The sequence below is a fragment of the Ursus arctos genome, unplaced genomic scaffold (assembly GCF_023065955.2).
Source record: "Ursus arctos isolate Adak ecotype North America unplaced genomic scaffold, UrsArc2.0 scaffold_37, whole genome shotgun sequence".
Lineage (NCBI taxonomy): Eukaryota > Metazoa > Chordata > Mammalia > Carnivora > Ursidae > Ursus > Ursus arctos.
Window position 1 is genome coordinate 16,158,123 of NW_026623053.1, and position 19,213 is coordinate 16,177,335.

The following is a 19,213-nucleotide window of genomic DNA, read 5'->3' on the forward strand; positions in this document are numbered from 1 at the left end:
AGGACTTTGCTAAGACTGGATTTACAGATAGGTTGAATCCTCCTGTAAGAGTCTGGTTCTACCCTACCCTTGATCTTGCTGACCTTCTTTGGAAGAGGAAAAAGTGAATAAAACACCATGTATACATACATAAAGTATAATATTAAGAAAAAGAAAACTAATAAAAAAAATCCTAATTGCCTAAAAAATAAATCCTATAAATCTTGAAATTACAACCCATTACAATTTACAACTGAAATATTTTGCTCCACTGGTTGTGACAATTTTTTTAAATTTAAAGAAATCCTTAAAATTTCCATAAATTCTACAATGGTATGAGGCAAGATATTAATAAACTAATTCTATTCATTCAAGTGGCCATTGTAAAGAAAGGAGAAAGGGAAGAAACGTCGAGAAAATCTCCGTAGATAAAAATCAAATGAAGGGTAATTTCAAAACCATTTTAGGCAGATTTCTAAAACTGCTCTGGTACACTATAAGAATAGACTTGAAATACTCTTGAAATATAATATTTGGAAATTTAAACATTCAGGTTTTTTAAAAAGACTATATTGAGAGGGTTTACCCCAGGGCATCATTTATTGAGAATATTTTAAGACAGTCTGAACTAGAGGAAGGATACAACAATCATCTACCAACATTACTTACAGGAAACTTAGCAAAATCAGCAAAATGTTTATTCGGCAATAAGCCTTGCCTGGATGGGGAATACAAACAGAGATTTGCTCAGAAAAACAAAGCTGCTGATCTGTAGAGCTGGCACTAGAACCTTGGTCATTTAATAGTCCAGTGCTCTTTCTATATCCAATCTCAATGATTTCAGTTTTGTGTGGAGAAAAGGAAAGACATTTAGGCATTTTAGTTAGCTCAAGGATGGCCAACACAATGACTGTTAGCTTAAATTTGAAGGCTGCCATTTCTGAAAAATGTTTGTTTATATACTAAATACCATATATAATGCAGGAAAAATCCTAGGCATGCTGTAATAAAAATGAGAAAATAAACATTTGGCTTTTTAGTTCTAAAAGGCCTTGAAGTATCTTCCAATATTCTGAAGCAATGTCATTACACAGGATCTTAGAGAAATAATGAAAAATAAGACTTTTATTGAGATATATACATAGATATATTTTGTAAGTACATCTCAAGGATCACATGGCTATTATTAGCAGTAGTAAAGGGTCATATTTTCTTGAAATATACAGGGCAATTAAGTACCCCATGGCCTAGGCACTGCTCATCTATAGGATGAAAGTAAATTATACTTGCTTACGTTATAAAGCCAAGATCTGGTAAATCCATACTCCATTCCTTTCCTACAGTAGCTAATTTCTTTAAGACACATGCAGTGTAGCTCATATACAGTAAAAATTTCCTCTAAGTAAATGGAATGTATCTTGTTATTAATATTGTGTATTTGTATTACCTTAATAGAAATCTCTTTGAAAGTCTGCAACAGGTTATAACAAATCATTGTGTATGATTTTTATGATGCATTATACTAATGAAATTCTTTAGTAGTTGCTACTATCTACGCAATGAAGGAAAAGCTGTGATTTGTCAGAGTAGACAAAGCTGGGCTTTAATCCATCCTTTTAACCATAGTGCCAAGTCTATATTGTTTTCACTGCGTCTCAATTAGGAGACAGGCAGGACACCTGGTACTTCTTTATCTAAGTCCCATGGGCTGCCAGATGACTCAAAATCCATAACAGGTGCTAAGGCAGTGTGAGGATAGTCCTATTATTGAAAGCTGGAGTTGAATAAAATTTGGACCATATATAATTGCTCATAAATCAGTCAATTACTAAATGAAAACATTAAGTAAAAAGTTGATAAGCCCAATTCTACCAAAGTTCATGTAAATACATTTAAAAAGATTAACCTTAAATAAATAGGATTAAAAATTTAAACCTCCCTAAAGGTTCTGAAAAATCCTTCCTGATTTAATAATCCAATAATCACTGATGGTTTCTAAAAAGCACTAACATGATTATGAAATATGTACATTCCACTTTCATGAAAGTTGTATGAAGTAAAACATCTAAAAGAAAAACTGAGTTACCTAGATTTCAAATTTAATGAAGTTAAAATTTTAGATTCTCATTCTTGGTAAGATGTACTTGAAAATATTATCATTAAGTAATAACGAGACTTTCACAGTCAACAGACTGCTTCAGAATCACAAGTCTTAGTCTAAGACTTTAAAAAACATTGGGGGATAACTAGAAACATTTTGTATTGTTCCTTTGTGGAACAAAAATTTCAGTATGTTAAAGTTGAGGAAATGAATGTATGTGTTTGAACTAAACACTAAACTTGGATTCTCGTTAGAAGATTGCAAAAAGGAAAAAAATAAGTGAAATTTTACAGTGTACAATTACTTACGTGTTATCTCTACCTAAATGTGTACTAACTTAATTAAGATTTTGTTTAAATGCTATAATTATCAGGAGTACAGAAAAAGTGATTTATTATCATGGTAAGTAGTTACAAAGTACAACAAACTGTCATTTAAGACTGTGTCACAGAATCTATGATAAACAGTATATTGGCTTAAACTAATGCACTATATGCCCCGAGGGAATGATGGGCTTAGAGACTGGACTTTAACATCAAAATCTACCCATTAATCTTGACTTAAATATAATCTATTCTGCAGTAAAAGGAAGAATGGGCATTCAATGAATTACTGTTTTTGAAATACTGCACTGGTGCCCATTTACTAAAAGCATTTAAGGGGACATGAGGAGATGGACGACTGGTAAATTTTAGACTGTTACTATTTCACAAACATGTATTTGATTTTTCACCAACTTAGCAAGAGCATCCCTTTTTAAAAAATTATAAATTAAAGGACATGTTGCAGAAATGATAACATTGCAATATAATTTAGTCAACTTAGGTTCAGCTGAAATCATTATCTATGGAAATACGCTGTAAGGTCAGGATCCTGGGGGCTGAAGTAAGCCGAAGTAGATCATTGTTTCTTTGCATCAGAACCACCAAATGCTTGATTAGACTGACCAGAAAAAATGGAAAGGCCAGCAGTAAGTGTTTATACAAATATCATGGCATACATTGCTTCATAAAAAGGGAAACAACCCTCATATTTTTAAATATACCCAAAACAGACTTCAAGGAGAGAGAGAGAGAGAACCACAAATGACTGAAATAGTCATCAGCTATTCATTTAAATGATAAATCCGGTATTTAACCCTAAGACTTGCTGACTAGTTTATCTACAGTGGATTATTTTAGCACTTGCGATTGTTATGCATAAGATTAATTTACATTTCTATATTAATGTAGCTTGTAGGTATTCAGATATTTGGGAATTCTAAAAAACACAGTATAAAGGAAATTAAGCCAAATTTGTGTTTAACTTTATCTGATACATGGATTGTGGTGGTTTTAATCCATTTTCCCTTATTTTAAATTAAAAAAAATTTTTTGTGAAGATTAAAAAAATACATTTTCATCTAAACATAAAAAATATCATAAAGCAAAACTGACTTTTGCTCTGTTATAATCTGGTGGGTTTAGAATAGATAATGGCATGTTAACAAGAAATTACTACAGGTGGGTGCTTAAATATATTTATTTGCTTTCTTTTTATAGTAGGTATGTGCTAAATAAAAGTCAACACTCCTATCAAGAGAGTAAGTAAATGTAGAAACATCAGTTCTACAACAGCTATTTTTGCTCCTTCTCTTTTCTGAACAGCAATTAGTAAAGCAACCCCTTCCCCTCCTCCCTAGTGCTGTCAAGCTGTTCAGAGCAGTTTGCAACTCGACAATGGTACCATTGTGAATGCTCTCTGGGCTTCCTTCCCACAGAGAGTTAAATGGGCAGTTCCTGCTGCCCATGATTGGTGTCCAGTGAAATAATACTCAAGAGCCAGGTTTTATCAGCTTCACGCCAGAGAAGTGAAGCCAGGGAACCCAAGCCTTCATATCATACTGGACCATATGCCAACCCTGATGGCCCCAAAGGTTTATCACTATGAATCAGGATCCATCATGTCCCTTGTGAAATTTCACTTCACATACCTTATGTGAAATGCAAAGCTTCACTAAAAACCGAACCTTCTTTACAATTGGCATGAACAGATGGACGGTAACAGTGGTTTGGCAAGCAAAAGTTAAGATTTAAATAGGCTGTATTCTAGTGTTTGAGAGGAAAAGCAGTTAGAAGAAAATGGGGAGATTTGTGACCCATAGTTTAATTTTAATTCCATTATTGAGTTATTAAAAATTCAATGGCAAAACCCCTCATGTTTAGTAAAAGGAAAAGAATGGACCAAAAGCATTGTAATTCCTATGTCAAACAAGGTTAGAGACTAATTTCAGCTTTACATCCTTCATTCTTTGCTCTCTGAAATCCACAAATAGCATCTAAATCTACTGCTGTTTTTATATTTAAACAAAGACTAGAATAAAACTTGTACATTATATAGTAGTAGGTGTAGTGAACGATAATGTGAACATACCAGTTCACCTCCATCACTAATATAAAAAACATACGGGTTTAACAGAGAAAAAAAAAAGTCCCTGTTCTATCCCAGGTGAGAATTTAACGAAGAGGGAAGTAGAGAAACTTCATTTTGTTATCTTTAAAGACAGTTTGCCCAACAGCTGATAGAGTTCTCTACCTTCCTTCTATTGCATGCACTATGATATGACCCAACTGTTCAGACTGGCGTATGTGGACCATACTGCCACACAGGATTTGACGAGACAGTGAAGATGGTGGTAGTGCTTTCTTTTCCTTTGCTATTTTTGCCGTGAAGCCAAGGTACTATCGGAATAGGATAAAAAATGCCTCATTTATCAGTAACGTAAAAAAGCAAATAGTGTGTAAAAGCACTTAATAAGGCATGAAAGTACTTTACAGGAAAAGTGTAAAGAAGGCTTGTTATGCAAGAATGTGAGTTTATCATAAAATTTAAGATTAGGATAATCTCAAATGCTCTTTTTGAAATGGCAAATATATGTAAATATTATCAAACACTTAGAGAACTTCTTAGCCTTATTACTAGCTATTACTGTTACTAGCCTGGAAATTACTGTATGACTAAGTATAAAAAATACTTTATTTAAATAATCTATAAACTAACTCATTTTAGAAAGACTTTACTATAAAAGGAAAATACATTCAAGCTGTGCTCTGCTATTCAAGAAGCAAGAATTATATAAAGGCAAAAGGAACTGTCATCTTAGACACTGGCTGTTGTATTACTGGTCGTAACATTACAAAACCAAGTTTATGTTTTGTTTTGTTTTTCTGCTTGCCTGCATTATCTGGTTTGGACCTCATCTGCTATTACTCTTCCCTTTGCTCTATACCACCCAATACTGAGGAACTCCTATTTCTTACCCACATTACACTTTTATCCCTTCATGCTTCCTTGGTAAAACCATTCCTAATTGCCTCCTCCCCACTATCCTCTCCCACTGTAATAAATCACTTTTACCACCCTACTTTGCAGATATCACTACTGCTGGACTCCTCACCAGAGGGCACTTCATTCATTCACTACTTGCTCATTCACCCATTCACCCATTCACCCACCCACCCATTCAGACTGTAAGCCGCTGTACCAGACTGTAAGCTTTGAAAGCAGTGACTGTTTTTCTATCCCTAGCTTTTCTCTCACAGCACCTCCCATACAGTAGGTAGTCAAGAAATATTTGGTGAATAAATGAAAGATCCCAAATTGCTTAGCAACCTTTTTTTTTGCGGAAAGGAATATAAACTTTCTTTTTTTACATGAACAAGTTTGGATGCCATTCAACTTCTACTGAGACAGTCACTTTTTTCCCCTTTGGTAATGACTTCTTTCATAAGATTTTATTCCTTTATTTCTGAGAGGATCTTAAACGTACTTATTTTAAAGTCGTTTTGATGTTCAGTATAGCCTTTTTTAATACTTAAATCTGTCATTGATGCATTAAGTGTTCTTGGTAGAGAATAAAAATCGAAAATATCTCTAGAATTAATATAATGAAATAGAAAAAGAAATTGGTCATATACTGAAGTCATTTTTGTGAGCTCCCGTTGTTTAAATATAGGAAAAGTAATTATTATTGGTCTTAATTAGTAAAATGATCATCTCTAGAGAACGTTAAAAGATGCCATTTTTAGACACTGGTTCAATTCTACAGAATAAACTTCACTACTATCAAAAATTTACTACATAGCAGAGAGATTTATGTTTATTGCCTTTATATTTTTGAAAGGACAAAGGCATATTTGCTAGCCCAAAACTAACACCTTTAAAGGCATGCAATAAAATATTCCCACAATGATTGTAAGGAAACCTCTCAAAATACCAATAACATCATCAATAGGCATATATTGCCATTTTTTAAAAAGAACAGCTGAATAAAATAAAACTGATATAAGACTATATTAGAATCACAATAGAAGTGTTGCACATATCCAGGGTCCCTGTTTGTTTAAATAATTAATCTATGTGCATACACAGACTATAAGGTTTAGCAATAAAATACAGGCCAGGGGAGGGGTATGTTTAATCAAAGCTTAAAAAAAAAAAAACCCAAAAAACCTTCAACAGCAATGTCCATCTCTTTAACACAGGAGACTGAAATGCTCTCATTACAGAGCACATTGTTAAGTAAATAAGAATGTCTGTCTGCTCTTAGAGAGGACATACTACAATGGTTAATATCAAAGGCACAAGGGCTGCGAGCATTTCAAAAGCCACAAAGCCTGGATCACTTAGTTGGTGAAATATTTTATTTAAAGAATTCTCCTCTTTTGAAGTATGAATGACCACAAAATATAAATAAATCTTAGAGTTTGTAACAAATAACCAATTTGTCCATGAAGTTTAAGACTTTCATTTAGAAAGTATGTAGAATGAAGGGCACTTAACGAGATATTGAGGGCTCCTAATGGAATCACTGATGTAGGTGGTGCAAAGTTTCAAGAAGTGAAACCAAAGACCTCAGCAGTATGTAGACTTTCATAGCTGCCCCTCCCAGCTCTCCTGTGGCTACCACCTTCCTTGCCCTTCAGGGAGTGTAAGCCTTCAGGACTATAACCACTGCTGCCTCTGTCCTTGGGGAGTGGGGGACATTAAATTGTACTCTTCCTAGGACAACATCTGTCACTTCATCAAGACACAAGTGTTTTGGCTCACTTTTCTCCTTGACAGATCCTGCCTGCCCCCTCACCCCCCTCAAGAAGTGGAGGGGGAAACCTCACTGACTATTGATCTCTGAAAATTATTTTCATTAAACTGTAATGTCCTCTAGTAAAAATATAATGATTAATCAGTCAAAATACAACACCTTTTGTGTGTATGCTATTCTGGCTTGTTCATGTATCAGAGGCAGTTTCTACTGTTCTTAGGTTTCCTTTCCTTACCTATCAGCATGCTCTTACAGTTGTAGCCTAGACCAATACAAACCACCAAATATAACAACAACGAACAACTTATTTTTAAAAGTACACTTGGAAATGAACAGAAATTTTCTGTTAAAAAGAAAAAATGAATAGTTCATCCATCCACCCATGAATCCATCTACCCTAACCTGTACTGTTATTGCTGTGGTAGAAGTTAGTGAAACCAGGATTAGTAAGACTTATTAATATGTGCACATACAATAAGTCCTATAACAAAATGTTATAAGGCAGTGAGTGTGTTGCTTAGAGAAGGAAACTTTGTTAAAAAAAAAAAGTCTGGGTCATGCAGAACGAGTATATTAGATGGAAGATACTAGAGAAGGGTATTCTTGGGGCAAAACCATAGAAAAGAAAAGAGCACTCAGGGATGATAAATATGGTCTAGCTAGACACAGACAGAGTGTCCTGAGTGTCAGTATGGTGGGACATGACAGTAAGGATGAGGGGTGGAGCAGGAAGAAGTACAAGTATGTTTGACAAAACTACAGTGAGGGATATGAGGTTGGGAGGGTTAAGCTAGTAAGAACTGTTTGCGTGCAAAGAATTCACATAAGAATTTCAATACACACTCAACAGCCAGCACGAGTTTTTTTTATATACTTATATTTGTGTTTTAGAGGAATATTTCTAGTGTAGAACGTAATAATATCCTCAAGTATCAGGTAACTACCATTTTCTGAGCTCTTGCTACATGACAGGCTGCTTAGTGCCTCTACAGATAATTTAATCCTTACGACAGTCTTGAGTTTAGTACTCTTTTTACAGATTAAAATAAAACTTAGTAAGTGATTCTGGACTGACTTGCCAACAATCAGCTTCCACATTTGAAAATATAATTTATAAATTAAGGACATTCCATTTTTATGAATATTATCTTAAATAATCTTCAAAAGACAGTATACATAAAATTATATAGTTTCTCAATAAACTCACTTTCTTCTAACACGAAATGGCAGCAATATTGATGGGCCTCCCTAAGAGGTTTTATAATGTTCTATCATAATGAATGGCAAACTACATTAGTGGAACCAATCAATTACATTTCATTTCATTTTGGCTCTCATACTTTTGCAACAAGTTCCTTACATGTGAGTAGTAGAACTGCAGGGATAACAAACTGACTAATTGAAGAATGATCATTGACTTCTGGTAATTTGTCTGATAAAGTTAAACAGAAACCCAATTCTGGCATTTACAAAAAGGTCAAATCTAAACAGATTAGAACAAATCAAATAATATTGGTTTGGTAGGAAAGAATATTAAACCTAGGAAGAACGTGTTTTTTAAAGATGCCATTTAATTTTATAATATCCCTCATACCGTGTATTTCAGAATATCACATATATATTATATAAACATATAATATAAAATAAATAATAATAAAATAAGCCCCTACGTATAAATTACAAGAAGCCCCTTAAAAAGCCCCTACATATAATTACAAGAATTATAAAAGACATGCTGCATTCCATCTTCTAAAATCTCACCCTCTGAGTCCCAGATTTTCTATGCATTCTTTATTTTCTTACTCCCTAAGTAATAATTTCTTCCTTAGAACTCCCAGAACATTTTACCTATAACCCTATGTCACATTTTATCTTATAATTATTAACTTACATATTATTCTCTCCCCTATTAAATGATAAGCGTATTGGAGAAAAAAATTACCATCTACAGCTGCCCCTTGAACAACATGGAGGCTGGGGTGCCAACATCCCATGCAGCTCCAAAATCTTTTAATTCCCCCAAAACTTAACTACTAATAGCTTACTGCTGATCAGAGCCTTACTGAGAAGTTGATTAACACATACTTTGTACGTTACATGCATTTCATACTGTATTCTTAAAATAAACTAGAAAAAAGAAAATATTAAGAAAATCCTAAGGAGGAAAAAATACATTTATAATACTATACAGTATTTGTCAGAAAAAAACCCCACAAATAAGTGGACCTGTGCAGTTCAAACCTATGTTGTTCAAGGCTCAACTGTGATTTGTCTCTACATGTTTCTCAAATTTTCACCACTATCATAAAAGTGATCAGGAAATATTTTTGATAGAAGAATAACAGTACAGTTCTATTTCTTGAGCTGGTCATGGTTAAACTATAATTATTCACCATACAGTACATTTAGAATTTATGTATTTTTTTCAAGTTATATTTTACAGTACGGTTAAAAAAAAATTTAAGAAAAATGGGACATGTGAGACAGTTAATTTTGTCCACTTGGCTAGGTCATGGTATCCAGGTTTTGGTTAAACACCAGTCTTGACATTGCTGTGAAGGTATTTTTTCAGATGTGATTACCATTTAAAATCAAGAGACTGAGTAAAGCAGATCATACTCTATAATATATGTAGGTGGGCCTCAACCAATCAGTTGAAGGCTTTAAGAGAAAAGACTGAGGTCCTTACGGAAGTAAGGAATTCTACCTCCAGATGCCTTCTGACTCAGATTACAATATCAACTCTACCTAAGAACTCCTGCAGATTTCAGACTTGCCAGTCCCCACAACTGTGTGAGCTAATTCCTTAAAATTAATCTTTCTCTCTTTATGTACGTATATACCTACATCCCATTGACTCTGTTTCTTTGAGAACCCTAATACAACATGATTGTACACTGTAACTTCTGAAAATTTCTTTTTATAATAAATCTCATGTTAAAAAAGTACATACATGATAGCATCATATTTAACATTTGTACATAGTTGAAATGTCTCTAGGATCATAAAAAATTGCTTTAAAATTTTTATTTAAGGTATAGAGTAATGATAGCTAAGATCATGAAATTACTACTGCAACATTATTATTCCCACTGCAAAAAAGCCAAAAAAAATTAAAAACAACAACAGCAAAACAACCCAACCCCAGCGTGCGCGTGCGCACACACACACACACACACACACACTCAACAGGTAACTAACAAATGATGGCTCAGATCAACCTGAAATACCCCTCAGGTCCACTGGTTACCCAGAATCTGCCTATTCTTGCTCCCCAGCATTGCATTTCAATTCTAATTGCATGATCAACAAATTGAGCTCGAGACAAAAAAAAAAAAAAAAAAAAAAAATCGCCTAGCTGACAAAGACCGAGGTTGCAAGAAAATGCTTTTCAAGTACAAGTAATGCAAGAAATGACAAGTGAAGTGAAGGAGAGGTTTCAAAGCTTGAAAGACAGTCATCAATACTGACAGATTACTGCAATTCTGGCTGCCAGCATGATCGATTTGGACAGCATATGACAATCAATATTGTCCTCATTTAGTGAACAACATTAGATTCATAGTTACAGAAGATGTTCCCAGGATAAAATTTAAACTGTATTTAATGATCATAAATAGCACAATTTATGCTGTGGAATCTTAGTGGGTACTTTTATTGGGCATAAAATAACTAACACAGCAGTATAATTATCCAAATATAAGTGAGTTTATTATATAATCTTTTATCTCTTTATTTCTCTTATGAGGATTAAAGTAGTAACTGGTGGTTTTCAAAGCCTACTTCTATTTCAATTTCTGTCATAATTTCTGTTAAGTTCTATTGATCTGTTTTAGAACACATGATTTTTTTCCTCAATGGGAACTTATCTGGATTTGTCAAAAACATACATTTTAAAATTTAATATATTTCTGAGATATACATTATTTAAAATTCAAAGACATCTATATTTCAATATCTTAAAAACACCTAGTTGTAACTTAGTATATAAGGCTGCATTTAAAAATCAAGTAATCTACCTGTATGAAATCATTTCCCCTGACATTTAGAATTAATATAGAACTTAGTGAGTCCCTGTAAAAGATGACTATATATTCCTCAGATTAGCAAAGGCTAGGAGCATCTTTATTACATCCTTAAATAGTATGGAGAAATAATTTCCACATAGCTTCTAAATTCAAGCTTCCGAGTCAAGAAAAATTTCTTTGATCTGTCTGATTTTGTGTTTTTATTCTGAGTGTTCCAGAAGTGGTTCTGCTGATGGAAATTGCTCATATTTGCTGTGTAAATAAAATGTTCATGTTTACTCTTTCAATCTGAAATTATCTCTCTTTATCTTAGAAATTTTCTCGAATGTGGTATCTATTAATGTCTCAGCAAGATGAGCTAACTATTAAAAAACTTCAAGAAACAGGCCTGAAAATCCAATCCAATCAATTAACCTACCAACCAACCAAACATAAAAACTCAATTAGGCAATTCCTTGGTGTTGGGTAGAGTTGTTTTAATATTGACTGTAATCTTTACAGATAACAGAATTAATCGCTGCACAAAATAATGTACTCACTTACCAAGCACACCCAAATTCATTACCTCATTTAATCTTCACAGTAATTCTGAGATGGGTATTATCTTTTTTACAGACAAAAAAAGTGAGGTTTAGAAATTCTGTGACTAGACCAAGATCACAAGGCAGAGCTTGAGTTAAAAATCAGTATTTTCTAACTGCAAATCCAGCCACCATACCTCTAGTATAACATGCAAATCTGAAATAGTTCTCAAGAGTATGAACTTAGATGCAGGAAAAAGAAATTAAGCCATAGCCCCAATATTTTTAATTTTGCATTTTTAACTATTTGGTAAGGTGTGCATCTTAAATGTTTGTACCTTGGGTCAGAAATAGTTTGTGTTTGCTCACAAAACTGAGCTCCTGTTTTATGACACAAGAGGCAAATAGAGTTTTGTACTATAGTCTAATCTCTCTCATCAATTTTCCAAAAGACTTAAGGCATTCTTTCAATTGTGTCTTAAATGAAATGGTGGAGGACACTAACCTTAGGATGAACATCAGGATCAGGCAAACTGTAAGGAGGCAAAGGTTAGAAAGAAGACAACCCCAGAGGAGTTGACAGTGTGGATAAAATTAGTTTATGGGTAATAATCTGTACATTCCTTGTTGGCTCAGCTAACTTTCTAGAGATATTCAGGAAATAATAAACCAAATCACTGCATTTTACAATAACCACTTCAGATCTGAGCTTTCAACTTAAAAGTAAGTGAAGATATAACTGTCACAAATAAGAAATGCTACATAAATGTCATTAAGCTTAATCAATGTACCACGCCATGATCCACCTATAATTCCATTTCACAGTGTCAGAATACATGAGAAATTACATAGGAATCAGATTGCTTAAGTCAATTTTCATCAAAAGAAGAGAATATATGTGGCAGAATTACGATAAATCCATTTCATGTGGAATAGAACACAGGATATTTTAAAAAGCCTTCCCTGTAAAGCTTAACAACTTATTAAGTAAAAGAAAAATAATACAAATGTTTTTAATCATATAGAAAAGGTACATGGAAACACAAATTCATTTTAGAAAGGAATATCAGAAAACAATGTAAAATTTAAAACTGTGTATATATTTTGTGCCAGGCATTGCTCTAAGAGCTTTATACATAATGACTCATTCAGTTCTCCTAACACAGTGAGCTAGATGTTATCATTCTCATTTTATAGATATGGAAACTGAAGCTCAGGTTAAATAATTTTCCCAAGGCTAGATAGCTAAGGAAGTGAAGGCCAGATCTGGCTCCAGAAGCCATGTTATTAAACATCCCACGTCCTCTCATACTTCCACATCTTTGTTTACCTTGTTCCCTCTGCCTGGAATGCTCTTCTCAATCTCACCCACCCGATTAACTCGTATTCATCATCTTTCAATATTCAATCCTCACATTTCTCATAAGAGTTTCTTGACACCACTACCCCTTCCAGCTGAGAGGCTGCTTGTCATTATACATCCAGAACACTGTACATAACTGTTACAACACATGCACTAAAAACAGTGTATCTCCTCAACGAGATTGAGTACTTAATGATGACTATTTTGGTTATTTTTATACATCTAGACTATCAGAGTACCTAGTCGTACTCTAGAGTATTAGAGTACCCCTAATGGGGCCCTAATTAATTAACCAAAAGATAAGTACTGATTAGTAGTATAAAAAAGAAAATACACCACTCAAATATCATAACTGCTCAAACACGGGGGAGGAACTCTAGCATTTATATATCAATAAACAGAAACTCACCTAACACATAAGAAATACTTACCTTGTAAAGTAGACATGTATTACAGTAGAAACCATACTGTTAAAAGGATACAAGTTTTGATACAGTGGAATCAGAGATTTCAGAGCACGGCTTGCATTTATAGCTGTTGCTCGAACCATAATGGGTAGGACCTTTCCATTCACAATAGCACCATCAAAAAGTGGACCAAAGAAGGGAACCTGATTGAGAAATTAGAATATAATTTTATACTCATATTCGAGAAAGGTTATAAATAAGAATAATCAAGACATTGCACACAAAAATGTTTCTACTTCCTCTTTAGTTCTTCCTTCATAGAAATACTATTCAAATTCAATTCTTTTCCATGGTTAACACCAGGACAATAAACAAAAAATGCCAAAGGTCTACAGGGTTTCCCCATTCAAAAGAACTGTGCTTCATTTAACTGACTAAATAACTCTTATTCCCTGACAGTTTTTAAATTTTTGTAGCCTCTATTGCACACCAAAATCCAACACTGGAAATAAATTCCTTTCCCTCCATTGAGTAAACACAGTGAAGATAATACATCCTTATAGGCAGTAAGTTAGGTCTTCATTATTTTTGAGTGATACCAGCTTTACTACAGAACCTAAAAGACTTTTATTACACGGTTTATTAGAAAAAAATCTATGTTTCGGTAATTGTCATTTTTATCAGATGACTGACAGTTTCAAAGTTATTCTGTTTGAATATGGTTGGTACAAATGACAGCTGAAGGCAATAATGTGAGCCTCGGATAATACAGTAAATATTTCAAAAAATATGGCTTTGTGGCCATATATTGTCCCTGATGTATGTTCTTCTTTGATTAAAAAAATTTTTTTTTCTTTAGAGATTATTTATTTGAGAGAGAGTGAGCAGAGCCAGGGAGAAAGAACATGAGTGGGGGGAAGGGGCAGAAGAAGAGGAAGAAGCAGGCTTCCAGCTGAGCAGGGAGCCTGACGGGGTGGGGGTGAGGGAATTGGGGCGGGGGGAGTGTGGGGGTGTGTGGTGCGACTTGATCCCAGGACCCTGGGATCATGACCTGAGCGGAAAGCAGACGCTTAACCAACTGAGCCACCCAGGCGTCCCTCTTCTTTGATTTTTTTTAAAAAAGAAAAACCTAGGCGGTGGGGAAAGGGGACACCGAAAACACAACAAAAACAAAAAAAGAAAAAAAAGAAAAAAAAAAGAAAATCCCATTAAAAATATAAAAACCGTTAATAGTTTGCAGGCTGTACAAAAATAGGAAGTGGGTCATAGTTTGCTGACCTCTGGTTTAGATAAACCCTAAAAAAACCTGGCTGTAAACTTAAAAACTCACACCTGGGGAACTTAGTCTAATTCAAGAAATTCTAAAGATTCAGGATCAACTGTCAAAAAATAGGTTTTCTATAAATTGAAGGTATTCAATTAAAAAATAAGAAAGACACCGAAACACTACCACACTTTTTAAATTATTTTGAAAGAAAATACTTCTGCAAGTGTATTTCAACCTTATGGTAGAAGAGATCTAACTAGAACTTTTTTCTTTTTTTTTTTTTGACTTTGTAGAACTTTCCTTTATTAAGGAACATGACTACATAATCATGTAATTCTTAGTAAGATATATTAACTAAAAATACAGGAATGATACATTCCTGTCCTAAAGGGAATGATTACTTCTTATTGTGTCTTTTAGGAAACTATGATCATCCTCTTAGTAACAGGCAATCCTTCTGTGAGCCTGGTAGAAAGGAACTTCCACTCTGGCACTACCTTAGCCTTCTCCCACTTGAACATAGTTTCTTGCAATTTTTCCAGTTTTAGCGCCTTCTGAACCAGACTTACACAACTTACATAGCTATCAGAGTCTGTGTCTCACTTCCCCGTTTTCATAACCTGATATGCCTAGTCTAATTCTTCTGAAAGAAGAAACTCACAAACTCACATAGAGCTCAAAATATATTATTAAAATGTAACATAAGGAGTTCTTACCTCTGGTTTTTTCATTATTTGAATACTGAACATGTGATTTTTCATTGGATATATTACAATAAGGACATCACCAAATTCTGTAGGAATAATTCCTCTCCTGTAGTCTCTAGTATGCTCTGACCAAACAATGTGTACTTCGTCATTTCCCAAATGTCTCAACTGGAAAACCAAGAAAATAGTTCATAGTGCTTTAGAAAAAAGCATATAGCTCTTCAAACAGCTACTGACAATATACTATACAATACTATACTATACAAAGATTAAAACGTAAAGAAATAAAAAACCATGAATTTCATTTGATCATTTTTCACAACACATGAAACACAAACACTCAAAACATTAGGAGACACTGCAAAAGACCAGAAAATGTTCAGCTGTCTACAGTCAATGGGAAGCATAGAACTTAGATGAATAAAATTCACATACAGCCCAAATACTCTCCTTAACTAGCAACTACACTAGTTTCCCACTATGAAACCTTCTACAAGATTGTTTAAATGTTTTTAAAAAGTGAGCGACATAAGATTTTTCTTTTTTTCTGACCACTCTCTCAAAGGGCTAATGAGCAGTAAAGTTGCCTAAAGAAGGCAACAGGAAGAGAAGGAAAAGAAATAGATAATTCATAAATTGGGTAAATAATCTATTAAGAGAAAGTTGACTGTATTTGGTTCAACATTTTTGCCTATGAAATGATGTATATGAAATTCTTCCAAACAGATTTCTTGACATGTGTTAGACTCTGAAGATGTTGTTTAAATATTTGTCGTGCTTTACAAAGGTGCTTCTGGCAATCAGAGAGAGTTAACGTTATGAGGATTAAAATTCTAAAAAAGCAAAACATCCAAAAGTTGGATTTCTAAGTTATTAGAAAAGTGAACTTAATACCCATGAGTCTTCAGTTTTCTTCATAGAGATTATCGTATAAACATGTATTTTATTATAAAATTTGATTATTTTAATACATTGATTCTGTCACTGCAAACACCTGAGTCCATTTTTGGTGCATATCTCACATGAGCTTTTCTACTACTTTCAGATAAATGGACACACTGTTTGTGTGACACACTAAAGATTTAGAATTAGAAGAGGGAGAACTAGGATAAGTGCCATCAATATTTTTTGATGAGCTAATATACAAGCAATTTCTATTTTTGAAATATGCAATCTACTTGGCTTAAAGAACACAGAGCAGGAAAAAAGTTAATGTGTGATTTCAACAAACAAACAAAAAAGAAGTTAAATCTAATTAATGAAAGATTCTTTCTTCCGTTACCCTTAACCCTGGAGTCTTTTCATTTTTAAGTAAGCTCTACGCCCAATGTGGGGCTTGAACTCATGACCCAGAGATCAAGAGTTACACATTCTACCGAATGAGCCAGCCAGGCACCCCATAACCCTGGAGTTCTTAACCTGGGTTCAAGGGGGTTCTGCGTATATTTGAAAATTATGTGTAAAATTTTGTGTATTTTTCTGAGGAAAGAGTCTATCAAATAGGAGTATGTAACACAAAAAAAGTCAAGAACCAGTGTTCTAATGGTTTTTAAAGTCCCTAACAGCTAGAAAATCCTAATTACTATGAATGTCATTAAAGTATCTGAAAATACAAGGCAAGTCCCTGAACTTTAACATTTGTATTCCTAAGCAAGAAATGCCCCCTCAGATACTATGATGGATTATAAGACAGTACCCAGGCTACATCTATTGACCAGAATCTATTATTTAAGAAATACAGTATAAAAATATTTATTTTCTTTTAAGGAGACTTTTTTTTAGGCTTAAGTATATTAAATTTTTTTCTTTTTGGAAACCATAAACATACTTATTGCTCTAAATGTATGATGGTAGGCCTAACCATCAAAATATTGTTTAAGTTTTAATTCTCATTATTTACACCACACCACACACATGTGTGGACATACACACTCACTGAATAATATAAATTTAGTACTTGGGCTCTGTGACATTTTTAAAAACCAAACAGATTACACAACTTAGAAAAGCCATGGCTCTGTAATTTCATTTTTTAATCAAAATACTTTAAAAATATCCTTCCTATACAGCCATCCCCATGTGTCAGCTTCCCTAATAGGTTTATGTTAACTGAATACAAAAGAAATGTGAAATAAATTTAACCAGGAGGGATGATCCAATCTAATTTTGATACATTAATGTCATATGCTGTACATGTTACAATAGCAGCCAGATCTAATACTAAGCTCCAGGCTATACTGAGATTTCCAAATGGCAGATTGTTCTAAGTGATATCAAGTATAATTGAAGTAATAAACGATAGTAAAAGCTGAGCACACTGTCAGGAAGAATTTAAGTATTTACTTTTTAAAATTAAATGAGTTAGGTTAGGAAAGACAAGACAACTGAAATAATGCAGGTCTCAATTTACAGAAAATTCCTTTTATTTATCTGCTACATTAACCCTTGAACTCTTGCCAAAGCTATCTATAATTTCTAGTGCCCACTTATCTAAAGAAATGAGAGAAAAGGGCAACTAAAGTTTCATCCTATAACCAAAGCTTGTCTTCAAATATCTACCACAGAGTATTAAAAGTCTGTTAAAGAAGTTTAATGGGAAAAAAAACAATATATTTTTACTAAGACACTGTAATGAAGATATTTGTGGCCAAGAACCATACATATAACAAAGTCATTCTAAACATGTTCAAGCACTCTGAGGGGAAAGCTTCAAGAACATCCTTATCATTTTTTAAAGAGTGGTTATGTTGTCCTTATTAGGTATGTTTTTCTATCTTTAGGTCTTTAAAACCTGCAACACAATAAACACAACTTGAGAAATTGCTAATCATTGCTATGTATATCTTACGAATTTTTGAAAGATTACTGAATGAATTTTGAGTATTAACAGTAAATAGAAGTACATTTCAGAAGTACATTTGACATATTTAACACACATACTTTATATAATATTTTATGTTTATTCCTTATCTCTTATGGATTTACAAGATTGTGTCCTGTGTATACGCTCCAGGTTCTTCTATACTCTGAGCACTCTCAGAGTTCTACCTACATGTTTTTGTACCCAGATGCCAATCACTTCTGAAACAGAGTACAAAACTTTTTTTTTTAAAGGTTTTATTTATTTATTTGACAGAGAGAGGGTGGGGGGAGAACACAAGCAGGGGGAGCGGCAGACGGAAGGGGAGAACCAGTCTCCCAGCTGAGCAGGGAGCCTGATGTGGGGCTCGATCCCAGGACCCCGGGATCATGACCTGAGCCAAAGGCAGACACTTAACCGACTGAGCCACCCAGGTGCCCCAAGAGTACAAGACTTCTGTACATGGGATGAATCTGTTAAAATGATTGGTGACCAAATGATTTTTCCAAATTCACTTCAAATGTTGCTGAAATAATTTTATTTCAGTGTATATAATATAGGCTGCAGATTATCATTATCAATTCATGAAGATAATGTACTTAACGAAATTCAACATGTGTAAAATTGAAGTCCTCAATACATTATAGAGTATCAGCACTGGAAGAGACCCTAAAGCTCTGATTTCCCACCCAATACAGAACTCTCATGGCAATATCCTTGACAAGTAATCCTGTCTCTGTCTGAATATTTCTAGGGTTGGGAACTTTACACCTTCATGAGTCAGCCCATTCATTTTTAAGGAGCTACAATCATTAGAACATTCTTTACACTGAGCTAAAATTTGCTTTCTGAAGCTAGTTCTTCTAAAATGAGCTTTACCAAATAAACCAGTCTATATTA

The 19,213-nt window shown here is 33.9% G+C and overlaps 1 protein-coding gene across 5 annotated transcripts in view; it reads right to left on the reverse strand.

Moving 5' to 3' along the window:
- The window catches only part of RALGAPA1 (Ral GTPase activating protein catalytic subunit alpha 1), a 258,914-nt gene that overhangs the window by 14,785 nt on the left and 224,916 nt on the right, over positions 1-19,213 (reverse strand). For all 5 annotated transcript variants that reach the window (XM_048221044.2, XM_026513605.4, XM_044389462.3 and 2 more), the window contains 2 exons: positions 15,463-15,621; positions 13,555-13,682 (listed from right to left, as the gene is read on the reverse strand). In XM_048221044.2, the coding sequence (XP_048077001.1) occupies positions 13,555-13,682; positions 15,463-15,621 (287 nt within the window). The remainder of the gene's footprint in view (positions 1-13,554; positions 13,683-15,462; positions 15,622-19,213) is intronic.